This window comes from Tenrec ecaudatus, chromosome 12 (genome assembly GCF_050624435.1).
Source record: "Tenrec ecaudatus isolate mTenEca1 chromosome 12, mTenEca1.hap1, whole genome shotgun sequence".
Classification (NCBI taxonomy): domain Eukaryota; kingdom Metazoa; phylum Chordata; class Mammalia; order Afrosoricida; family Tenrecidae; genus Tenrec; species Tenrec ecaudatus.
In genome coordinates this window covers 137,550,150-137,575,114 of record NC_134541.1, presented here as the reverse complement: position 1 = coordinate 137,575,114, position 24,965 = coordinate 137,550,150, and the positions used below count along the sequence as shown (strand labels likewise).

The window sequence follows — 24,965 nt, the reverse complement described above, 5'->3', positions numbered from 1 at the left end:
AAGGGTTCATGAGAGAGGGGGGAGCGGGGAGGGAGGGGGAAAAAAGAGGACCTGATGCAAAGGGCTTAAGTGGAGAGCAAATGCTTTGAAAATGATTAGGGCAAAGAATGTACAGATGTGCTTTATACAATTGATGTATGTATATGTATGGATTGTGATTAAGAGTTGTATGAGCCCCTAATAAAATGTAAAAAAACAGCAAAAAACTCAACAGCAGTGTGAGGTTTGGGGTTAATTCATGTGGAAACTATAGATTGAGGGGCAGTTATTGAAACAGAGCAAAGGTATACTGCATATTTTCAACTCATGAACAATGCTCATCAGGGATATATTCTTTCACTGTACATAATCAATCTGTCTGCGGATCAAATAATTCTAGCAGTTGACAGTATGAAGAGCCAGGCACCAGGATCGGAGGAAGGCTCATGAACAACCTGCCCCAGATGGGGGTGGGGTGGGGGGAATGAGCTGATACCAAGGGCTCAAGTAGAAAGAAAATGTTTTACAAATGATGATTGCAATGTATTCACAAATGTGCTTGACACCATGGATGGATGGATTGTGATAAGAACTGTAAGAGCTCCCAATAAAATGATAAAACAAACAAAGCCCAACAACTTGCCCTCTGCAGATGACACAGCCTTGTTGCTGAAAGGGAAGAGGACTGAAGCACTGCCGAGGAAGGTCAGATGCAACAGCCTTCGGCATGGATGACACCTCAACACAAACAAAGAGGAAATCCTCACAACGGAGCCCGTGAGCATCATAAAGAAAGGACACAAGGCCGAAGTCAGTGATTTTGTTTGACTTGGATCTACAGTCCATACTCAGGGAAGCAGCAGTCAGGAAATCAAACCCCCTGTCACTGAGCCAATCTGCACGAGAGCTGTTTAAAGTGTCCCAGAGCAGAGCTGTCACCTGGAGGACCGAGGTGCGCCGGAGTGGGTAGCCTCATGTCTGTGAGAGCTGGACAGTAAGGGAGATGAGCTGAATCGATAGCGAGTAGTCAAAGTACCACGGGCTGTTGGAAGAGCAACCAGAGCTCTTGGAGGAAGAACTGCAGAATTCTTGGAATCAAGGACGACAAGACACTTTGGACACATTGTCCCAAGTCTCAGGTGCTTTGGGCATGTTGTCGTGAGAGGACATTAGGCTTGATAAGGTGGAAGGTTCGCAGTTGTATGTAGGGTTGCTGTAAGTCAAAGTCAACTTACAGCCCCAACTGTAACAGGAGCTATGACGGTTGTGTAAGAACACCTGAGACTAATGGACCATTTGAGCTCAACAGGGCAGCATTTATCCATGAATAAGGTTCAGGGGGTGAGGAAAGAAGGAGGAATAGAAACAGGAAACAGGGGAAGTGAGATAAGTGATGTTTCATTATGGGGATTGCCATCAATGAGATGAGACAATGTGTGTGAATTATTGAGTGGAAAACATCTGCTCTGTACACCTTCACCCAATTCACAACAAAACATTAAGCGAGCGAGAGAGAGAGAGAGAGAAAATATGTGACTAAACCCACAGTCATAAAAGAGATCAGGCTGGCTATTCTGACAGAGACTCGTGGTGAGACCCTCTGTAGAAGTAGAAACAGGAAACAGGTTAGCGATGGTACAGTGAGGTGATTACAGTGGATGACTTGAATGGAATGTGTATGAATAGTTGAATGTAAAGCTGTAGTCTACATTGTAAAGTTTACAATAAGTTTGAAAAAATACACCACTCACTCACTGAGTGCCATCGAGTCCATTCTGACTCACAACGATCCTATAGGACAGGGTAGAACTGCTCTCGTGGGTTTCCAAGACGAACTATGGGAACAGAAAGTCTCGTCTTTCTCTGGAGGTTTTCTCTGGTGTTTTTGAACTGCTGACCTTCTGGTTAGCAGCCCACCATGTAAGCACAATGTTCTTCAGGGCTCCTAAAAACAAGCAGATTCAAATGAAATTCTTGAATAATACCACTTTTGTCCATTGCACTTCTCAGAATCTGAAAGGCCTTTATTTCATTCCTATTATCTGATCTTGTGGAGCCCTGGTGGCAGAGTGGGTTATGAGTTGGGCTGTTACCTGCCTGGTTGGCAGTTCAAAACCACGAGGAGAGCTCCTCAGGAGAAAGACTAGGCTTTCTACTCCTGTAAACCGTTATAGTCTTGGAAATCCACAGGGAGTCACTATGAGCCAGCATTGGCTCGTTGACAGTGAGTTTGCTTTTTATTATCTGCTCTTTGACCAGTCAAAGTGTTTTGTTTTAAGATCATTTTGTGGAGGGCTCTTACAACTCTTACAATCCATATATCAATTGTATCAATCATATTTGTACATATGTTGCCATCATTATTTTTTTTTAATTTTAACAATTTATTGGGGCTCATACAATTCTTTTCACAGTTCATATATATACATACATCAATTGTATAAAGCACATCTGTACAGTCTTTGCCCTAATCATTTTTTTCTCTTTTCTTCTTTTACATTTTATTAGGGACTCATACAACTCTTACCACAATCCATACATATACATACATCAATTGTATAAAGCACATCCATACATTCCCTGCCCCAATCATTCTCAAGGCATTTGCTCTCCACTTAAGCCCCTTGCATCAGGTCCTCTTTTTTATCCCCTCCTCCCTCCCCATTTCCCCCTCCCTCATATGCCCTTGGTAATTTATACATCGTTGTTTTGTCATATCTTGCCCTATCCGGAGTCTCCCTTCCCCCCTTCTCTGCTGTCCCTCTCCCAGGGAAGAAGTCACATGTGGATCCTTGTAATCAGTTCCCCCTTTCCAACCCACTCACCCTCCACTCTCCCAGCATCGTCCCTCACACCCTTGGTCCTGAAGGTATCATCCACCCTGGATTCCCTGTACCTCCAACCCTCATATGCACCAGTGTACAGCCTCTGTCCTATCCAGCCCTGCAAGGTAGAATTCGGATCATGGTAGTTGTGGGGAGGAAGCATCCAGGATCCGGGGGAAAGCTGTGTTCTTCATGCCATCATTATTTTATAAACATTTACTTTCTATGTGAGCCCTTGGTATAAGCTCCTTTGTTTTCCTTCCCATCCCCCCTCCCACCTTCATGACCCCTTGATAAATGATAACTTATTATTATTTTCATATCTTATACCCGCTGCTGTCTCTCTGCCCCCATAAAGTTTGGTTTTGTTGGCCGGGTCATCGGGGACACCACCAGAGGGCAAAGGCTTCAAACCAAAGTCCATTCAGTGTTGCTTGAGGGCTTCTGACCCCAGCTCAACTGGCATATAACACAGTCCATAAGGCGAGGGTGCAGAGAGGTGTGCCAATGGTTTACATCTGCCTTTATGAGTACTGACTGCAGCCCTAATAGCTTGTGGAGGGCCATCTAAGATACAATCATTGGTCTCTTTCCCACCGGAAAAAAGAGGAGTGAAGACAATCAAAGACTTGCAGAAACAATTAATCCAAAGGACTAACGGGCCACAGGAACCACTAGCATGAGACCAGAAGAACTAGATGGTGCCCAGCTGCCGCCACCAATCTACCTGACAGAAAGTCCTGGGCAAAGAGGAAGAAAAATGTAGAACAATGCAGGATTACAAAACAAACAAAAAGAAGTCTGGTCTCACTGGTCGCATACAGACTGATGGAACCCCTTCGAGGAGATGAGGCCCCCTTTTGTTAATAGGTACGGAGGGTTGGCTCTGACCCCAGCAACCCAGGGTACAACAGAAAAAACACTGCCTGGCACTTGGCTGTCCTCACAATGGTTATTATGTCAAGCCCGTGGTTGCAGCCACTGTGTCGATCTGCCTCATTGAGAATCTTCCTCTTTTTCGATGACCCTCTGACCAAACATGATGTCCCGCTCCTTTTTTCTTTTTAAATGGACTCCTTGTGGCTCTCCCCAACTGATCCTGGTCAAAAGCCTTCGTTGTCATTGCTTTCCTGATCATTCTCCTAGCCACTTTTTGCATATGCTTATATTTACTATATTTATTTCTGTATGTTTTGCTTCTAGTAGTTTAATGAGGTAAATACAGTGACCTGCAGTGATGTGAGTGACTTAAGACCTATGGGCAAGGGGCTGATGTCTCACGGGGGTGCTGTGAGCATGGCCATGGGCATTTGGGTTTGGGAGCCAGCTATGCTTAAGTCTGCGAAGCCTTTTACATACCTTGCCACTGTTCTTCAAAGGCATGCTTTAGCTGTGTCCCTGGGGTTCAGTCAAGTCTGGAATGCTACCTACTTGGCTCCGGTTTGTGGTTGGCTTGATCTTCCAGTTTTCCTGGTTTGTTGTGCAGCTTTGATAAGAGGTAGCCATGTGGAAAGGAGACGTCAGATGCTGAAGGTTCTTTTGTGTAGATTCACCGTGTCTGATGATTTCCTTGTGCTCTGACACATACTGTACACACGACAGCTCGCCTGCACATAGTACGTCACTGGCTTTAGAAAGGGGGCCTAAATGTTACCTGGAGCCAACAACAACGAGTTATGCGGAGGAAATGTTCTGAAATTGTGATGATTGCATAAATCTTAATGTGACCGATTAGATTGTATGACATGTGAAATATATGGCAACAAAACTATTTTAAAATAAAATAAATGTTACTTGGAAATGAGCTGAACACCCATGTAACAGTCTTTACTGCTGTTGGATGCTCCTTTAGCTTATCTGTCTAGTAGTCAGCTTTTCTCCTTCTCTGTTCCACTTGGGGTGATTATTGATTGGGCTTCATGACTCCAGAACACCGGGCCCTGTATTTGGGGTCACTGGTCTATGTACAGGTTCCATTCTTTCTGATGATACCAGGGGCTTGTTATGACTCACACGGTCTAACACCTTTGCATAGTCAGCAGGGCATAGATACACATCCTCCTGGTGTTCTCTGCTTTCAGCCAGGACCCATCTGAAGTTCGCAATGATAGTCCTCCTGCCACGTCCTCTTCTGAACCTAGTGTGATATTCTGACAGCTCCCCAGTGGTGTACTGCTGCAATATTTTTTAACGATCGCCAGTAAAATTTTACTTGCCTGTGAAATTAACGGGAGCTCTGGTGGTGTAGTGGGTTATGGAGCTGCTAACAGCAAGGTCAGCAGTTTGAACTCTCCAGCTGTTCTCAGGAGAAAGAAGAAACTGTCCGCTTCCATAATGATCTACAGCGTTAGAAGACCCCCGCGGGGTAGCTCATCTCTGTACTATAGGGCCACTATGAGTCAGAATCAAATGATGGAATGAGGCTAGTTTTTGTTTTGTTTGAAAAAGAGATTATTTGATAATATCTGAAATTCTGCTGGGTCACCTTTTTTGGAATAGACACAAATATACATCTCTTCCAGTTGGCTGGCCAAGTAGCTGTCTTCCAGATTTCTTGGCATACACTGGGGAATTCTTCCAGCTCGGCATGGTTTCTGAGACATTTCAATGCGTGGTCCATTAGTTCTTAGAACTTTATTCTTCTGGAACGACCCCTAGATACTGTTCAAACCTGGAATTGAACCACTTGAGGAGATCTCCATCCAGTCAAACAGCAGGCTTAGAACACCTGGGAGGAACCCACTCCTCAGAATAGTCAGTCACAGGAAACCAGGAGAGCAGCATTTGCCCAATGGCAAAGTTCAGGAGGCAGGAAGGAGCTAGAAAGGTGGGCGATTGGAAACAGGGAGTCAAGGAGGAAGTGGGAAGAGTGTTGTTATATTGCGGTCATTGCAAGGAATGTCATGAAAGAGATGTGTCTGAGTTGTTGCCAGGGAAACCTATATGTGCCCCGTCAGCTTTCACCCAAACAGTAATGCTAAAAATAAACACACCGAGAAACCCAAAGTTGACCCAGTGTGGCTACGGAGACCACCTGGAAAAGGCTGTGTCCGGTTTGAAAGCATTCCAGTTGCAAGTTCAGTCCCCAGACCAGCAGAACGTTCGTTAGGAACAGAGGATAGCCGCCATTTCTCATTTTAGTCGAGTGGTATTTTTGTTGGATCTGCAGAAAAGAAACATTTGGATATGTCTCTGGGGACATTCGATTCTTGCACTGGGTGGGTAAGATTGCAATGTGAGCACTGATTGCTCTGTGTTCTCAGGTTGTAAACTTTTCTAGCGCTTCCATCCGGCACTAAGCTGACTTACACTCTGAGGTTAGAGTAACTCACGGCATGCTTCCCAGCGTTAGCATTTTCTGTATTGTCAAACACATAGATTGTGGGCTTCAGTGTCTGGACAATTCTGCCCAGAGGGTCACTGAGATATTGAAAATCAATCGTTCATGCATCATAAAAGCTACTATTGTTTTATCTGATTGTTATGGTCCATACTTACATCTGTGGTTATCTTGTGATTTGAGTTAATAATAAGTCCAAATCCATTGCCATTTAGGCGATTCCAACTTAGGGCGACCCATTGGTAGGACAGAGCAGAATTGCTTCTTTAGGTTTCCGAGATTGTAGGAGGAGATAGTTCTTCCCGTCTTGGGAGAAACAGTTGCTGAGTTCCACCCCATGATCTTGCAGCTAGCAGCCCGGGGCCAAGACAACCTTGTCACCAGGTCTCCTGAGTAATGTAATAACACGCATCAAGCGTTGTTTACGCTCGCTGCCATGAGTCTATGTGTACTCCATTCTTACTCAAAGCAGAGACTTTACGGGAGTCTCTCCTGCGGAGTGACTGCTGGTTTCTACTTGAATTGCTAACCTTGTGGCTAGCAGCCAGAGGTGTGCCCACTATGCCATTCGTTTTCATGTAAAGCATTCAGAAAAGCATGTGACTCCCCCTTGCGCTACGATCCGACACCCCATAGATGTGACCTTCTGAGAAAACTCTAACACCTTTCTCTGTACGTTGGAGTTGGTGAATTTGTCTGCACTGATTCAGGGCACGGGCCCTTATTAGGCTACATTGTAGCCGCTACAATGTCTCCAGCAGTGACAGCTGGGGTGCAGCGGGCCCAGGGTTCTCAGCAGCCTAGTCCCCGCCCAGAATTCCTAGACCGCCCCCTCCGGAGGACCAGCCTATCGGAGTGCGTGACCCGCCCACGGGGCGGAGCGAGAGAAGCCACGCCCCCTCGGTGGTACTGGGGCTGGTTCCGCCGCGTGAGGGGTCACTTCCTGATCCGGGGTAATCACTTGCGCGCTGTCTCCGCCGGCTGAGGGCCAGCCTGCGGGCCGGTCGGGCTCCCGCGATGCGGAGCGACAGGTCGGGGTCGTCGGAGCGCGGAGAGGAGGACAACGCGGCGGCGGCTTTACCTGCACCGCCTGCCATCGATTTCCCCGACGAAAGCCCGGACCCCAAGTACGACGGTGAGCTGAGCTGCGTTTCTGGTGCTGGGCGGTCTGGGATGGATCCGGGTTTGGGCCGGCACCCCGGGGGCGCAGCGCCGGTGGGGAGGGGGGCGCAGGACAGCTTGGAAAACGGGACATTTGTGGTAACCGCCGCCGCTGCTACTCTGTTTACTTGTCTGGGTCCAGCCTTCTTGTCGCCACCCCGGGCGCCCGACGGACCTGGGCCCTGCCCGTGGCCACTGTCCAGCCCCGGAGTTCGGTGGTCTTGTCAGTCGATAGCGTGAGCTTCGGTCACGGTTAGAACGGGGTCCTGGAGACCGCAGCGCTGACCACTTGCAGCTCGGAGTTTTGAGTTTTCTTGTAGCTCGCCAGATCTTTTGCGTCACTGACCATATGGCTGCACAGCCCCCATTCTCTTTGCTTCTGTTGATTTACAAGGATTTTCTTATGGGTTTGGGGTACTAGGCGGTAGTAAACCCGGTTATTTAATACAACGGGAGAGGTATTGAAAGCCTTGATTGCAGCGGGTTTGGAGTAACAGTGTTTCCGTGCAAATACAATGGCCTGTGCTGGGTGAGCCTCCTGCGATTCATTGTTAGATGGTTTACTTGCCTTGGCAATTGGTAAAATGTGCCGACCCAGTTGAAATGCTTTTCATTGATGGTAACCCCTACGGGCACATGGTGACCAGACCTGCGACCCACTGCCGTTGAGGTGATGTCAACTCATAGGACAGAAGTAGGACTGCTCCATGGGGTTTCCCAGGTCATAAATCTTTATGGGAGCAGACAGCCTTGTCTTTGTCATGAAAAACAGCTGGTGGGTCCAATTCCACCCTTGATGTTGGCAGGGGAGCACTTTCCCCAGCTGTGTCATCTGGGCACAACCAGGCTGGTGGTAATTGTAAGCAGGCTGTTGTTGCCAAGAAAAATTGTAATATTTTTTCTAATGGACACACCCCTTTCCCCCCCAATACTAGGATGTCCAGAGTCTCTTGGCGTGTGGATCAACTGGAGGGCAGTGAGAAAGTGATAACAGCTCACTAGCGTCACACAGAATGTTATGTCATAGGACACGTCCCAGTTTTAAACACTCAACTCTGTCTGCTGCTCTGTAACATCGAGATAAGGCTTTCTGCAAACTCAAGATAATGCTTGCAGGGAGCGATCTTGGATAAACTCGCTTCAAGTTTCTTTTCCCGGGTTACTGATAAGACTGTGTTTACTCATGACCTTTTCTTTTAAAGAGTTCCCAAATGCCCAGCTAGAAAAAAAAATTTATATTTTAATGTGACAAGTTAGAGCTAAGAAGCATTCTGTTGCACTTTAAAATAGATGTCAAAACAAACAAAACAAAATAGTTGAATGACTTCTCAGATTTCATGTGGAAGGTACACTTATCAGTTAATGGTTGAGCCAAAAAATTCAAAATGGGGTCTAAAAGGTGGTGACCAGCCTTTCACAGGGATTCATTTACCCGGACGTAGCAGGAGCCTTTGAGCAGGGTGACTGTGGGACCCCAGCATTGGGAGCAGGGCCAGCAGTGTGTCTATCCAGACATTGTCCGGCGCACGCTGCAGGCTCTTCAAAAACCAGACCATCTGCCTTCAAGTTGTTTCCCACTCTTTAGTGACCCTGTAGGGCAGAGTAGCACTGCTCCCGGGGATGTCCGACACTGTCAGTCTATAGGAGCGGACTGCCATGTCTTTCTCCTCTGAGTTTCTGGTGGGTGCTAGCTGCTGACCTTGGAGAGCTGCCCCACGCATCACCCACTACCCCAACAGGACACTCTAAAAGCGTCAGATAAATCTCATTTTACTTTTTCTTAGGAACTGTTAACATAACAAGGAGTGCAGTATATATTATGATTACATCTATCTATTTAGAATAAAAATGGAGCTACACAAAGGAACATTATTCTTAGTTGTTTGTTCATTTATTTTTCACTTGATTGTTAAGAGTTTTGTAATTAACTTTGGATTATTACAGTACGTTCTCATCTTTTTAGGGAATTATTACAGTACGTTCCCATCTTTTTAGGGAATTGCGTTATACCTATGATTAAATCTGTATGTTTAGTATCTTATTATCCATCATTTGTTATTTCTATGGGATTATGCTATATTTAGTATATAAGAAAACCTTAGTTTGAAAATTAAAAAACCAACAAACTCATTACATTTTTTCCTCTTTATGTGGCATCACTTTTGTACTTTCTTTTTTAACCGCTACACCTATCTCCCTTGTCACTTAATAATGGACCCTGTGGATCGTTCTGTCCTGAGAAGATGGAGTAAGGTGATCCAATTCTGGTTTGTCCAGTCCCCAAGGACGTGGCAGAAGTCTAGACTGCTGCTGTGCGTGGGGTCCGCATCTCTCTTCTTTCCCTCCTACAGGGGAACTTGATCTCGCTTTTTCTTTCAGCCCATTTTCCCTTGCCCAGAACTCGGAAGCTCTCAGTTTCTGCCTCCATTTCCTTCTAGTTTTGTGGCCCCTAAAGTTTCTCATCTGTCTTTTCCCTTCTGGTAAGGATTATCGATGATTTCCATAAAGATTCATCCTGGTAAAGTTGTCTTTTTACTTTTTTTAATGACAACTTTCGTTTGAAGCGGAACCCTGGTGGTACATTGGGCTGCTAATCACAAGGTCAGCAGTTCAAAACTACCAGCGGCCCCATAAACAGACTTGGAAACCCACTGGGGCAGGTCTGTCCTTCCCTGTAGGGTCCCTATGAGTCCAAATGGACTCAGTAGCAGTGAGTTTGGAATGAGAGTTCTTCTTGATTCTATCGACCGACTCTTCTTTGTTGTTCTTCTTTATTAACTAGAACACTTTTCTGATTGTGGAAACTGGGAAAGGCCATAAGAGAGAAGTCAAGAACCGTCCTACCCACAATCCCACCACCTCTGACAGTGGGTTTTGTTTTTGTGGTTGTCCCCTCAGTTTCATGTTATAGGTTATGTGGAAGATTCAGAAAAGGATGAAAACCCAAATCTCATCAGCCCGGGATTACTGTTTGATTGTGGTCCACATTTTGGTGTACCTGGAAGGAGATTTTGGTGTATCGGATTGCTGCAACAATGTAACAGTTGTGAGAATGGCCTGGGACACTACACGTAGAGTCCCTGAGTCAGAACGGATTGGACAGCACCTATCAACAACAACAAAGATGGTTAAGCTTTAGGCTACTAAATCTACCTAGGCTCTGTCCTAGGTACCAGAGGGCAAAGTGATGACTCATGGCTCATTTACTGTTTCTCTGGAGAAAGATGAAATTTTCTACTCCCATAAGGAAGTACAGTTTCAGAAATCCACAGGGGCGGTTCTACCTTGTCCTATCGGGTTTCTATGAGTTAGAATTGACTGATGGCAGTGTTTTTGGTTTGGGGTTTCAGTGGTGAAGTGAGTTACATATTGGGCTGCTAACTGCCAAATCAACTATACCAGGTGTTTCATGGGAGAAGGCTGAGGTTCTCTGCTCTGGTTAAGATCTACAGCTTCAGAAAACTACAGGGGTAGCTCTGCTCCGTTCTCTAGGGTCGCTGTGAGTTGGAATGATCTCTTAAGCCAGTGATTAGAGACAATTTATGTGATTAAGATTTTGTTTTTGAAGTTTACATTTTATTATAGCAAGTCCATTAAGGGGCAGTGAAGGGTTGACAGCATGGTGATTGCTTAGAGATCTTCACAGCCGGGTCCAGATGACGGTCCCTGGGCAGCTCCGGCATTGCAGGTGAGGATGAACAGGAGAGGGAGCCGCATCTCTTTATGGTGCCAAAGGCCTCTTCGTTCAAGGCAATGTGACTGTGCTGGCGCCAGGGCACGACTTCAGTCCATCTCTACCTGGCGGCTCGTCTTGATGGTAGAAGTCATTCCCTTGAGTCGAAGTCTTTCCCGATTTGCGTTTTCTAACCTGCGCCTCCGCAGTTCCACATCTTCTTTTGAGGGCTCTTTGGGCTCTGACTGGCCTCAGTGATCATGTCTCGGATTTTCTGTAGGCAATTGGCCAGGTTCCGGTATTGATAGCGGCTACATTCGGAGGTGAGGATCAGCTCCCCTGCCCTGTTGATCTTGTTTTTATGCGTGAGGACGAGCTTCTGCGCTCGGGCTCTGCAATCCAGTCGACTATTGCCAAGTGGAAACTGACTTCAGCCTTGGAATTCACTTTATTCACGTTCTGCCCCCCAGGGCCACGACTCTGGCAGTAAGAGATGGTCAAGCGATCTATAGGAATGTCACTGTTGGCTTGTTTTGCGTCATCCGGGACCTTCCAAGAGGTGTCCGGCCCCGCGGACTTGGGGTAGAGCTTGTCCAGGCTGTAAATGCTCCGGAACTTGGCGCCGTCCGCCTGCTTGTGCAGAACCTGGCGCAGACAGCGCTCCGGCGGCGTGAGCAGCCAGGATCCGGCCGGGCCCACGCGGGCCCAGCGAAAGCTGCGGGCGGCTGCCATGCTTGGGGTCCGGGCCACTTCCGGCGGCCCACTCCTCAAGATTTTGCTTTTAAAAACTGTTTGTCAAAGGAAGGTAGCATAAATACTCAAAGACGTCTAGGTTTTATCAAACTAGAATAAAGACTTAGGGAGATCACTCATGAGATTTTAATGTGCAAGAAAAAGTGGGAAGGACCTCCCTGTGAGTCCCTGTAGTGAATGTGCTTTTGAAGTTCAGTGTTCTGTGCTTGCCTCCGACTCTCCCAGGCGCCCAAACCAAACCTAGCACGGTGGAGTTTCTTCTGACACACAGCGGCCCCAGGTAGGGTTTCCAAGGCTGTAAATCTGCGAGAGAGCAGACGGCCTCCTCTCTCTCCCCACGGGCCTGCCGATGGGTTTGAACTGCCGCCCTGCGGTTAGCGTCCAACACTTCCCGACAGCACCACCAGGGCTCTGTCCCAGGTGCCAGCTGTAAAAGGGACAGCTCATGGCTCATCTGTCTACTGTGTTAGACAGGCAGACTGCAAAACTGCATGTGCAAGGGCGTTTTAAAGGTTTGTGGAAAATGGAATGAAAAGTTTTCAGGAACTTTGGAAGCCCTCTTGTACATTGTAATTTTATTCTTAAAAAATAAAAGTATGTAGATGTGTCATTTCAAGGAGAGGAGGCAGTTTTGCTTTGTTTCTGACATTTTGGCCATGGATGTTTATACAGCTCTAAAATAACATACTTTGAAATGATTCTAGTAATTCAAAAGCAAGCACATAAATAGAACTGGACTCCTGGAGTCCGTGCCAACTTATGACGGTCCCATGGGAAGGAGTAGAAGCGCCCCTGTGGGTTTCATAGACTGCAGACCTTCGTGGGCACAGAACGCCTCACCTTTCCATCCTCCCATGTGATCCCAGTAGTAGGATAAAAACAGTTTTTTTCTTTGTCTTTTTGGTTTTTAAAATTTATATTTTAATATTTCCACTGTGATAAACGAGCTTTTAAAAGGCTCATTTGCGGATTGCAACCATTCTGCACAATCAACTATTTTGTTCTAATTGTTGGGAATTAGATCTGAGTCTCTTCCCCACCCCCCACCATTAAAAATAGTAATGGCTTGGGCATCTGGACACATAAAAGGTCAGCACTTCAAACCCAGCAGCCGCTCTGTGGGAGAAAGACAAGGCTGTCTGCTCTTGTAAAGATTTATAGCCTTGGAAATTCACACCACCCATTCTGCTCTGTCCTGTGGAGTCACTGTGAGCTCGAATTGAGTCTATGGCAGTGAGTTTAGATTTTTTTCTCCTACGTTTGAAATGAACTTGTAAGTTATTAAAGACTCCAAGTCCACTTCAGTTTTACTTTTCCTTCTATTTCAGCCACTAAGATCAATATTTATATCTGGGGGACAAGGAATCCGAAGGGGTGATTTTCTTTTTAAAGTATTTCTGTCATTGTAGATAACATTACTACGCCGGCTCCCTCTCCCCTCTCATGGCACCTTTAGCTTCCAGAGGTCAACCCAGGACTCCCTCCCAGAATGCCTTCCTACCGCTTGATGAGCCTATAGGGGTAGCAAGTGGAATAAGGGTTTTGGGATGGGTGGGTGGAGGGCATTCAAGGGTGGTGGTGGCCGGGGAGGGGAGGAGGGGTAAAAGGGAGACAATGTCAAGGCATCCAGGAAGAAAAAGAATGTTTGGAAACTGATTGTGGTAGCAATTGTACCATTCTACTTGATGTGATGGAACTGTGGAATGATATCTGTATTAATTCCCAATTAATATTTTTTTAGAAAGCAAAATAAATTTAAAAAATTTAAAAAAGAAAGACAGCCTTCCTGGTTCAGCCCTATTCAGCCTCACGCCCCTTTTCATTTCCTTCCATGTAAATAGTGTCTGGGACTAGAACCCGCCCTTGTGTCCTTTGTACAAGATGCTTGCAATGAGTTCACACTTTCCTTTCCTCTTGTTTTGACATTTCCAGATTCGGACGTGCCGGCCGAATTCCAGGTGTTGAAAGCCCCCCTGCAGCAGTCGACGTTCCCCTTCCTGGTTGCAAATCAGCTGTTGCTTGTCTCCCTGCTGGAGCACCTGAGCCACGTGCACGAGCCAAACCCAGCCCACTCCCGACAGGTGTTTAAATGTCAGTAGCAAGGGCGAAAGCTGACTACCGAAAGCTTGTGAACAGACCTCTGGTCTCTCAGAATGTGTGTGGTGTGACATAAGTATGAGTGGTTCTCGACCGTCCTATGCCTTGTTAGGGGCTCGTACAACTCTGATCACCATCCACACATACATCAATTGTGTAAAGCCCATTTGTACATTCATTGCCCTCATCATTCTCAAAACATTTGCTCTCCACTTAAGCCCCTGGCATCAGCTCCTCAATTTTTCTCCTTCCTCCCTGCTCCCACTCCCTCATGAACCCATGATAATTTATAAATTAGTATTTTGTCATATCTTGCAACCCTAAAATTATTTTTGTTGCTACTTCATCACTGTCATTTTGCTACTGTTATGAACCAGGTGACCCCTGTGAAAGGTCATTTGACCACCAACAGGGTCATGACCCACAGCTTGAGAACCAGTGCTGTAGCTCCCATGCAGGCAGTGGCTCCTGTAGATCAGTATTTCCCAAAGTCACGATATCGCCCCTGGGGGCTGCTAGGACAATCTGGGGACCCGCAAATGCAGGAAGGTGAGGCTTTCGCCTCCCGGGAAGATTTAGAGCTTTGGAAACCCAGAGAGGCAGTTCTGCTCTGCCCTGTGGGGCTGCTATGAGTCACAGTCAACTCAGTGCAGTGAGGTTAGGTTACAAACAGATCAAAGGGATGTACAGTTATATGCAGATAATTGCCATTCAATTTTGTTATAACTTCTAATTGTTTTTATACCCAGCTCTATTCGTTATTCTCAGCTTGCTGCCTGTCAGCAAAGTGTTATGTCTTTGAATATTAGACGACTGTTTAAAAAAGAATGTTTATGTGTTTACATGTTTACATTTTTTCCTGGGCCTTCTTCTTTTTTTTAATGGAGCTTAGTACTTACGGACAACTGAGAAATGGCAATCAGACAACTGTACTGTGTCAGCTAAGGAAGGACGGTGCACTTCTGATCAGTGAAGGCACTAATGGTAATTCCTTATAAAATTAATAAGTCAGGCAGACCCATAGGCAGGTAGGTGAGTGAGCGAGTGAGCGATTTACACACACATACGCTCTGTCCAGCAGATTCTGGTTCACATGGTCTCTGTGTTCTTGAAACTCGCTGTTTCCCCATAGCCATGCCTGTGCTCGGTTCTTGTCTTCTTTCCCCAGTACTGTGCCAGACCTTCATCAAGATGGGGCTGCTGTCGTCTTTCAGCTGCAGCGATGAGTTCAGCTCCCTGAGGCTGCACCACAACAGAGCCATCACTCATCTGATGCGCTCTGCCAAGGAGAGAGTCCGGCAGGTGAGCCCCAAAGAAGCCGACTCTGCCGATGACAGAGCGTGTCTTCACGTCCAGAAAAGTGTAATTTAGAGGGTCAGGAAATTCCAACTGTGACTACATGTTTGAACGTGCTTTTAAAATATTTAGTGGCTGACTGCCAACAAGTTGGTGGTTGGAACCGACCCCCTGGTGACCTAAGTCTGGTAGGATGAGAGCTGTCGATGCCGTAGCCCACCGCATTGCCTGGAGTCGGAATCGACTCAGTAGCAACACCACTGTGCTCGGCTCCCTTGTGCACCTGGGCTGACTATAGTGACCACAAAGGACAGCAACCCCTCTCCTGTGGGGCTTGTACTTTCATGAGGCAGCAGGAGAAACCAGTGATGGTAGAGAAGAATGTGTGGTGTGTTCTCAAAATACCAACTTACTACCATGGAGTCAATTTCAACTCATAGGGCCCCCATAGAGCAGGGAGCAACTGCCCCATGGGTCTCCAAGACCATACATCTTGACAAGAGCAGATAGCCTCAGCTTTCTCTTCTGAGTGGCTGGTGGTTTTGAACTGGCGACCTCGCAGTTAGCAGTCCCAGCACGTTACCCGCCACACCAGCAGGGCTCCCTGTGTGATGTGTTAGGCGCTGATAAGGCTGAGGAGAAATGCAAAGCCACTAGATAACATTGGGAGGGAGTGTGCGAGGTTCACTAATGTGATGCGAGGGCTGAGGAGAAGGGATCACAGAGAGCTAGAGGTCGGCTGTTCCAGGCAGAGGAGCCGTATTGCAAGGACCCTTAGGTGGCCGTGTGCTCCGGCCTGTAAGAGGGACACGTGACCAGTTAGATGGAGCAAGTGGGTCTGCGTAAGAGGGGACAAAAGCCGTGGGCCCTCGAAGCCATTGTAAAGCGTGTTACTCAGAGTCCGATGGACTCAGTGCAGGCTTTTGAGTGGAGGCACGCCACAGCACACTGCCTTTTAGAAAGTCCTCTCACTGTGGCGTCGAGATCAGAGGAAGGGCCAGGGCAGGTGTAGAGAGACCAGGTACAGCTGGACAAGCAGGGCCTGATGGGGGCTCGGAATGGGGTCAGAGAAGAGCGGGGAGAGCCCTTACTTTCTGGAGCTGTTTTGAACTTAAATGAACTCATTTGCCTAGGGGGTCCGTCGTTAAGCTCTCAGCTCTGTCAGCATCCGGCAAGGATGCAGCTACATTCCTCATGGTCTTTAGGCCAAGACAAAAATACTTGCACTGGTAAGCTATAGATAATATTGGAAGCACCAGGGGATATTTGTTTGGTTTCTAGCATTGTTAGAGCATTTGGGGCTATTCATAGACATTGGGCTTGTCGTTGGATTTGATCAGTTTCTTACTCCCTAGAACTTTCCAAAGTGCGCTTTGAAAAAACCCAACCCTGCTTTAAAAAAAAAGTTTTATTGACAGGTAACTTGTGTATCTTACAATTCAGTAATTTAATGACCCTTCTGATTTGTTTCAGGACCCTTGTGAGGAGAATTCTCATACCCACAACATCAGGTATGTGTGCACACCTTGTTTTGAGTCTCCAACAAGTTAACTATCCAGGATAAATAAGGGAGTGAGCCAAGAACTCCTTGTGAGGATTTCGAGAGTAGTTTATGAAACTGGGAAACTATACTCAGCCATCACTTAATGCTCTGAGGTTGGCCTTTCTTCTCATTTACCACTCAGACTTCTCTCCCAAGGGCCTGCCTGGTTTCCCTACCTCCAGATCAGACCCATGAACTCCCCCACCATCAGACATTCACACCCAGCCCCATTACGGCAGCAGTATTGCGTTTCCACTGTGCTCAATTCAGAATCTGCAATGGGGCTGGAGCGTGAAGATGTTTAACTGTGTTCATTCCGAGCTCAGCTCATTATCTCCCTGCCACCTTGCAGATTCTGGCTTTAGGCATCAGCACCAGCTTCTCACGAGACGATGACCTTCTGGTCAGATGCTGGAGTTGAGCGCAGTGGCCTGTTTGCTCCTCGGCACGTTTTCTCCATAGAGATGGACAGGGCATGGAATGGCAGTACACACCTCCTCAGGGACCACAGGCAGTAGACTTCGGATGGGGTGTCATTTTGGGGGCTAGCCTTCCAGTGCACACACCGCACGATATCCCGGGAAAATTTGGCTCTTTGATGTTGTAACGTTAACCCACGGGATGTTTGTGTTGAATTTCTAGGTTAAGAGAAGCCGCCTTCGAAGCTCAGACCTCGCGTTACTTGTGTGAATTTGAGGAGATCGCCATCCTGGGAAAGGGTGGCTACGGGAGAGTCTATAAGGTAGTTTTCCACTCTCGTTTGAGCTGAGCTGCCGCTCCATCAGAGGCACTGTTTCCATGCCTGCTAGCGGGCGATGCGCAGGTCAGGAGCACCGATCTTTTCATTAACAAGGAAGTAGGTCGGGTTACTTTTTAAGCATGCTGAGTTCCATGGAAATGTCCTAGAAATGGATTTTTGGTTTTTTGGTGTGAGTAGTAGTTTATTTTCACTAAGGATGTGCTACTGGAAGAAGCTGGGCGGTTGCATGTTGGGCCTCACATAGCTCTTTTGCTCAGAGCCCCTTCTTCAGCGCAGCCCTTTGAGGCGTTGGGCTCTGGATGGAACCATGAAAAGCCTCCGGTTTAGCTGAGTACCGATGACATCCTGATTGTAGAGAAGAGCACACGTGCTTTTACCTTCATTTTAACTCCTGGGGTACCGTTGGGTAAACATTGGACTACTGACCACAAGGTCAGCAGTTCAAACTCATTAGATGCTCTGTGGGAGAGAGATGAGGCTGTCTGCTCCCATAAAGATTTACATACCCGGAAACTTTATATAGCATCACTAAGAGTGGAAATGGACTTAATGACCGTGGGTTTTAAAATTTAAGTTTTAGTTTTTCGTGGTTTGGATAGCATGGATTATTTAAACTCAGGTTAAGTGGCCTGCTGGGTGGAGTACTGAGCAGCTAGCCACGGGTCGGCCCTTCCAACCCACCGTTTTCTCTGAGAGAGAGACAGGGCAGGCTGTTTCCAGCGGGTGGTCTGGAAGCCAGTGGAGCAGACCTCCTCTGTCCTGCAGGGTCATTGAGTCAGAAATGACTTGAGGGCAGTGGGCGAGTAAGCTCAAGTTCAAGGACCTTCCTCATTCATTTGGAAGTTAATGACAGGCTAAGCTTGCTTTCTTTTGTTTTAGGTCAGGAATAGATTAGACGGCCAGTATTATGCAATTAAAAAAATCCTGATGAAGAATGCTACTAAAACAGAGTGCATGAAGGTATGATTTGAAAAAAAAAAACAACTTCTTTTGAATTATTGAGCACTTGGGTCCCTTTAAGAGTTCCCTGTGGGAAGTATGCTAACGGGGTGTTTGGGAAGTTACACCAAGAATCGTTTTACAGTATCTCCTATGAACACCCAAATTCCTTGTCTAGACGGTGGTGTGGGCGCATGATTCAGCCCCATCGAGAGGAGTGGCACAGCTGGGAACATTTTCTTTGTTCTTGTACTCATTGTGATTAGCTTCCCATTTCCCCCCAGCCTCCCCTGCAAGACCCCAAAGAACCAGTGAACTGTCTAGATTTGCCCAGCCTGGATTTCAGATACAGAAAACCATCACAAAAAACAACAGCAGTAACAAAGTAAAGCATAGAAGAGCCTCGACCAGAAAGCAAACTCAATTCTTAATTTGACACGTTTTTTAGGTAGCACCTTCAGACTGATCACATTTCAGGGTCATTTCTGGGGAAATTAATTTTCACTCAACATCACTTCGGGCTTTTTTGCACTTAGCTTCACAGTGCTTTGTAGCCATGCCATTTTCCACACGAAGTTTCTGGCACGCCAGCATCAAGGAAGTCCACAGGCGCCATTTCCCAGTAGCTCGTGGTCCCGGGTGTCTCTGTTCCCTGCTGCTCATGGTCCCGCTGCTGCACCCTTGGTACCCGCCGTCACAGTGCGCGCGTCGTCTTTATGTGCACTGGAGACACCCCACGTCCATGTGGCTCACCGGACTGCAGGCCTCACTGGTAGTGGTGAAACAGCGGCCCCCGCAGGCTGCCTGTGGATTGGTGCACAGTAGCGTGGGTCCACAGCCCAGCCCCCTTGCTCCCTGTACTGGGTGCCCCAGGTAGGCCATTTTGTTACTTACCTCAGGGGGCCAGTGTGGAAAGAGTTGGGAAAAGCAGAAGACACTGTAAAAATGGATGCAAGTCCCTTGCTCTCCCAGTCACCATCCGTTTTTCACAAAAATAGCCCAGCGATTTTTTTTTTAGCCCAGTGCTTTTGACCTGGCTCAGCTTCCTTGTAAGCAGGAGTTAATATTTTTTGCTCTAGAACTTGAAGCCTGTGGTACCATGGACAGGGGAAGTTCCTGGGTGACGCCAACAGTTCCATGCCCTGGTAGTAGCCCAAAGGGTGTCCAGTCAGGCCTCTCGGTCTTTCTGAAAGCTCACAGCCTGGAGAACTACATGGAGGGCAGTTCTCCCCCCCACACCCGGGTTGCCCCAAGTCGAATCGACTCTTCAGGACCCAGCAGTGGCCTTGAGCGTTCAACACAGCATTGGTGAAAGCCCCGTCTAAGTGCGTTTCCCTCTCAGGTACTCCGGGAAGTGAAGGTGCTGTCTGGGCTGCAGCACCCCAACATTGTAGGCTACCACACTGCCTGGATTGAGCACGTGCACATGGCCAAACCGGAAGGTAAGCAGTCTGCAAGGGTAGAGGTTGGAGGCTGCCACACCATGGCACCGGACCCAGTCCTGCCTGCCGCCTGTTTCTGTCTATCCCACAGGCTGAGAATGGTTTTTACATTTTTAAAAGATAAAAAAAAAATCTCAAGGTGAATATTTGGTGGAAGTGACAGGCAATTTCAAGGCTGACTGACTCTAAATAAGATTTTCTGGAACACCACCTGACACTTGTTTGTTAGCGTTTCCTCTGAGGGGGCTTTGGCACCTCCCTGGCTGAATCCACGGGAGAGCCCTGGTGGCCTAGTGGATTACGGGTTGGGATGCTAACCAAAGCCAGTGGTTGGAAACCACCAGCTGCTCCAAGGGAGAAAGATGAGGCGTTCTGCTCACCTGGAGATTCACAGTCTCAGAAACCTGCGGGGCGGTTCTGTTCTGTCCTGTGGGGCCGCTGGGAGTCAGAACTGACTCGGTGGCAGTGAGTTGGCTGACTACACGGTTGCAGCAGTCTCAGGGGCCCACAAAGTCTCAAAGATGGGCTATTGGATTATTTACCTTTGTACAGTGGAGCGGGGGTAGATGGGATTCGGGTGTCACCTCTGTAACCCTAGTTCCACCCCGTCCTCGTGGGGTCACTGGGAGTCGGAGCCAACTTGTTGGTAATATGTTTGGTTATCTTGGTTTGGGCTTCGGGGAACAGCCCTGTGTTTATAATTCTAAAAAATAGGTCAGTTGTTCAGATGTGCTTCCTATCTTGAACTGTGTCCAAAGGTCGTGACATCTTGGTCTCGTTTGTATGTCTTGGCTCTGCCTTTGCCTCTCCGGATTGGAGACTTGAGCCACTTGAAGGCTTTTCTGGTTTTGTTTTTGTTCCTCAGACAGAGTGTCCGTTCAGCTGCCCTCTCTGGAAGTTCTCTCTGAAAGGTAAGTGGACTCGTATGTACTCTGCGAGGGCACTTCACACAGTTCGGGGACCGGTTCCATTAACTTTCAATTCCATTCTTCCACAAGTGCTTTGAAGTGCCCCCTATGGATTTACTCGCAGTCACCCGCAGTGAGTGTATTGGGGTTTTGTTGCAAGTTGCTTGTTTTCATTTCAGAATGTTCCACGCCTCCTCTCAGGTATTTTCTGTTAGGTATTTGAGGAGGGTTGATTGGTTTTGCTGTTCATGCTTTGGTGTTGCATCAGATGAGAGGTCGATTGAAGACAGGCTCAGAGATCAACATGCCTTCACTCTCCATTCCCTTGTTTCCCATTTTGATCATGAATGCATTTTGAACTTGTTACTGTGTGTTTTAAATCAATTTTGCAGATTTGGCATCGCTTTGGAGGCTTTGTTTTTTTTCTTCAGAGATAAGCGATAAAACTATTTTTCAGGCCCAAATGAAAGAGCAATTGATCTCTATTTTTTTCCCAAATATGTTGAAACTTTTTATTTGAAATAACTTTATACTTAGCGAAAAGTCGAAAGATTCATACAGCAGGTTCACATTCTTTTCACCCAACTTCCCCTCTTGTCAGCAGCTTGCACAACCAAAGTACAGTTCATTATAAAGTCACCAGACAAGTTAATGTACGGATGTACGGTGGCCAAGTTGACAGGTACATTGGCGTACCACATCAGTTGCCCTCGAACGGATCCTGACGCCTGGTGTGCGTGTATCAGAGCAGAACCGTGCCTCCCAGGCATTTCACCAGCTGGTTTCATTAGCCCATAGGGCCAGTCTGGCCCGGAACTTCTGGGGGCACTTGGACCTCCAGCCTTTTGGGGAGCAGCTGATGGCCTGCACCACCTGGGGCTGGATTCCCGTAGGTGCGAGACGTCGGGGGCTTTTCATGTTCCGCCGTTTTTCATCCTGTGCCCTCTCTGTAGGGCCTCCCCTGGCATCTGGCCATCGGGTCTGTTTTCCTCAGTCTGTCCTGTCCCCCTTGATCTTGAGTCTTGTGATGGGCACCAGTTAGTTATTGAGGAGAGCGTAGAACGCCTCTGCCTGAGGGATCATGCAGTCACACTGAGGTGATGCACCTGAGGAGATGTGTGCGGTGGGGAGAAAGAACTCTTCAGAAGTGGTGGATGACCTGCCTCTGTGGTCTCCGTCACGCGGTTTTCACCTTCCACTTCTCCCCCTGCAGTGACCAGTGCAGCCTTAAAAACGATGGCGGCGGTGGCGGCGGCAGCAGCTCCTCCATCATCTTTGCCGAGGTCACTGCAGACAAGGCCTTTGGAGAGCCAGGTTTTGAGGTTCAAGAAAACAGATTGATGAACTACACCCCTGGCATGGCTACCACAGTGGCCCCTGAGTGTGAGTCCTCCTCTGAACTGCAGGAAGACAGGTCGCTGGCGGCTGAGGGTGAGCTGCTCACATGTCACTCAGACAAGGAGGAAATGTTCACGTCCACCGAGGAATCGTCTGAAGAACATGTCGGCGTGTTTGGGCAGACAAAGGTAGCTGACTTCCCCAGACCTGCTGTTGTCCCGGTCACCTGGCTCACTTCCCACCCTGCTCTCATTCCTCCCGATGCCTCCTAGTCCCCCTGCCCCAGCTAGCCAGCCTTCCCCAGAGTCCCTCTTCTCTCACGAGCTTCTGACCACCCCGTCTGGGCCTGCCCTCCTTTCCATGCAACTCGTTTGTATTCTGCTTCGGTTCTGTGTGTGCACGATGCTGTAAAAATGATGCACGCACAAAGACTTCCCGTGGTTTGGATCATGACTTGAGAAGAGGGTCCTGGCAGGATCGCCGTGATCATTTTTCAGGATACTTTTCCGTTGGACCCACGTGCACTTCCGTCATCCTGGGCTGCTTAGAGTTGAACGTTGCCCAGCCTCCTATCCATTTGCAACTAGCAGCATCAGCACGAACCTTTGTCGAACAAACCACAGCCTGCTGTGTGTCGGTGTTTTGATCAGGGAGCCGGCAGTGAACGACTTGGAGTAAACGTTTGAGGATGATGATATCAAATGGTCGCACTGCAGCATGGGCCTTTCATGTCGTGTCTCTGTTGACCTCCCTCTTGGGCAAGGTATTAGTCACAAACAGGAAGGCAACCAAGGCAGACAGACTTGTGAGCACGCAGAACCCATGACACACAGCTGTGTGCTGGTGCTTGGCCTTCACCTAAAAACAGTTTCTGTCGGCATAGACTGAAGAGTTTGGGGACCAGGTTCTCAATGTGTCACATATGAGGCCTTGGCCATGAGACCCCTGGCCACTTCCTTCTGTGACGTGGTGTTTTCAGTATGGCTTTTCTGATCTACCCCCTTCACCGGTTCCTGAGGCAGACCCGTAGCTGTCCGCTGGGTCTCATCTCAGATGTCAGCTCAGGCTGCTGGCCAGCACAGGTCCACGAGCCATTTGTAACAAGATGGGGCTGCATGGCGTGTCCTCCCGCAGGTGCAGTATCACCTGATGCTACACATGCAGATGCAGCTGTGTGAGCTCTCGCTGTGGGACTGGATCGCCGAGAGGAACAGGAGTTGCCGGGAGTGTGTGGAGGCGGCGTCCTGTAAGTACCATGGGACCGACCACAGCTGAGCTGTTCTGCCGTTGATGGAGACAGTGCCTCCAGGCGCTTTAGAAGCAGTCACTGATCTCTCAAGATTTTCTACAAGTATTTGAAGTAGCTCAAACCCGAATGTACTGCCGTTGAGTCAGTCCCGACTCATAGCGACCCTAGGGTTTCTGAGCCTGTCGATCTTTATGGGTGCAGACAGCCTCATCTATCTCCCTCAGAGTGGCTGGTGGGATTGAACCACCAACCTTGCCATTGGCAGCCCATTGCTTACCCCATCGTGCCAGCAGGGCTCCTTACATGTTTGAGCCAACTGCGATGTCAGTAGTGCAAACCCACCAGCTGCTCGGAGGGAGAAAGAGGAGGCTCTGCGTCTGCCCAGATTGACTCCACCACCAGGACCCCCTAAGTGGGTTCACATCAGAACCGTTATTTCAAAGACCCACCATAGGAAAGAAGTCGCGGCTCCATTGCTAATTGAAAGGTGTTGCTCTCCGAGGGAGGGAGCCTGGTGATGTGCTCCTGTAACGATCACAACCCAGCCAATGCCGGGGGCTTGCTGTGAGTCCAAACTGCCTCCCGAGCACCCGCTCAACCCCTGCCGCATCTTTGCTGAAAATCTGAATGTGCCCTCGGCGTCAGATGTGAATGTACTTAAAATGACCTGCGCGCTTAGGTGTTCATGTACTTGAGTGACTAGAAAGAGCAATGAAGTGTGTCCTTTTTGTTTCAAGGTCCTTATGTGATGGTCAGTGCCGCAACGAAACTTTTTCAAGAGTTGGTAGAAGGTGTCCGTTACATACATAACATGGGCATTATGCACAGAGATCTGAAGGTAAGTGGGCTCGGGGGTGGTCTCCTGAAGGGCCTGGTGGCACAGTCTTTAAAGCGCCCGACCACTAACTGAAAGTCCCAGGCTGAACCTCGCCAGCTGCTCTGGGGGAGAAGGATGCAGCGGTGGGCCTTGGTTGGGGCGGTTCTCCCGTGTCCTGCAGGGCCGCTGGTTGCCAGCACGGCCTTCGGTTTTCTCAGGGTTGACCTGAGAGGAGGCACTATGCTGAGTGCACTGAGCTCGGCGTTCCTTTTCTAGAAGAGTCCCTGCTGTCCCGCCCCCCCGACCCCCACCCCCCACCCTGCTCCAAACACCAAGACCGTAGCCAGAGCTGGTTACCGCTGGGTGCTTGAAAGTTCTTTCAGGACAAGTAGAGCTGGGACTCAGGGGTAAGGATGTTCCAGCTTCAAGTGTGTGCTGCTCTGCACACTTCATGATGACAGACCTACAGCTAAAACCCTGTACCACCCGCCTCCAGAGAAAGAGACTGTGTGGTCTTAATTAGTGTTCTATAATTTACCTCTAGGTTCTTATATGTCAAGCAGTGGGTACACAGAAACTCACAATATTCATGATTAAAGGGTATATTGAAGAAGTTAACAAGCTGTCATGTCAGAGAGAAATGCCCAGGGTAGTTGTTTACCAGGACATGTTACGATGTTTCAGGTCTGCCAATCAATGCCCAAAGGGGCATCCCACTCTGCTGGAAGCCTCAGCCTGAAGGCATTCAGCTCAAGCTGAGTGGTCAGCAGACCCAGCTCCCTGTATTATGTGCCGAGGGGCACCCCACTCCACAAGCCTCTACTTGCCTCCTGGGCTGGGGAGTC

General features: G+C 48.1%; 1 protein-coding gene and 1 pseudogene across 3 annotated transcripts in view; one reads left to right on the top strand and one right to left on the bottom strand.

Moving 5' to 3' along the window:
- Positions 1–7,063: 7,063 nt before the first annotated feature.
- Positions 7,064–24,965, top strand: part of EIF2AK1 (eukaryotic translation initiation factor 2 alpha kinase 1) — a 30,246-nt gene continuing 12,344 nt past the window's right edge. For 2 of the 3 annotated variants that reach the window (XM_075565063.1, XM_075527525.1), the window contains exons 1-11: positions 7,065–7,279; positions 13,664–13,822; positions 14,997–15,130; positions 16,598–16,635; positions 17,310–17,409; positions 18,307–18,387; positions 19,709–19,808; positions 20,674–20,719; positions 21,930–22,242; positions 23,189–23,300; positions 24,041–24,141. In XM_075565063.1, the coding sequence (XP_075421178.1) occupies positions 7,162–7,279; positions 13,664–13,822; positions 14,997–15,130; positions 16,598–16,635; positions 17,310–17,409; positions 18,307–18,387; positions 19,709–19,808; positions 20,674–20,719; positions 21,930–22,242; positions 23,189–23,300; positions 24,041–24,141 (1,302 nt within the window). In that variant the 5' untranslated portion in view covers positions 7,065–7,161. Of the gene's footprint in view, positions 7,280–13,663; positions 13,823–14,996; positions 15,131–16,597; positions 16,636–17,309; positions 17,410–18,306; positions 18,388–19,708; positions 19,809–20,673; positions 20,720–21,929; positions 22,243–23,188; positions 23,301–24,040; positions 24,142–24,965 lie in introns of all 3 variants that reach the window. The other variant, XM_075527524.1, reaches the window with a different exon arrangement.
- On the bottom strand, positions 11,089–11,710 carry LOC142423332 (large ribosomal subunit protein mL62 pseudogene; annotated as a pseudogene).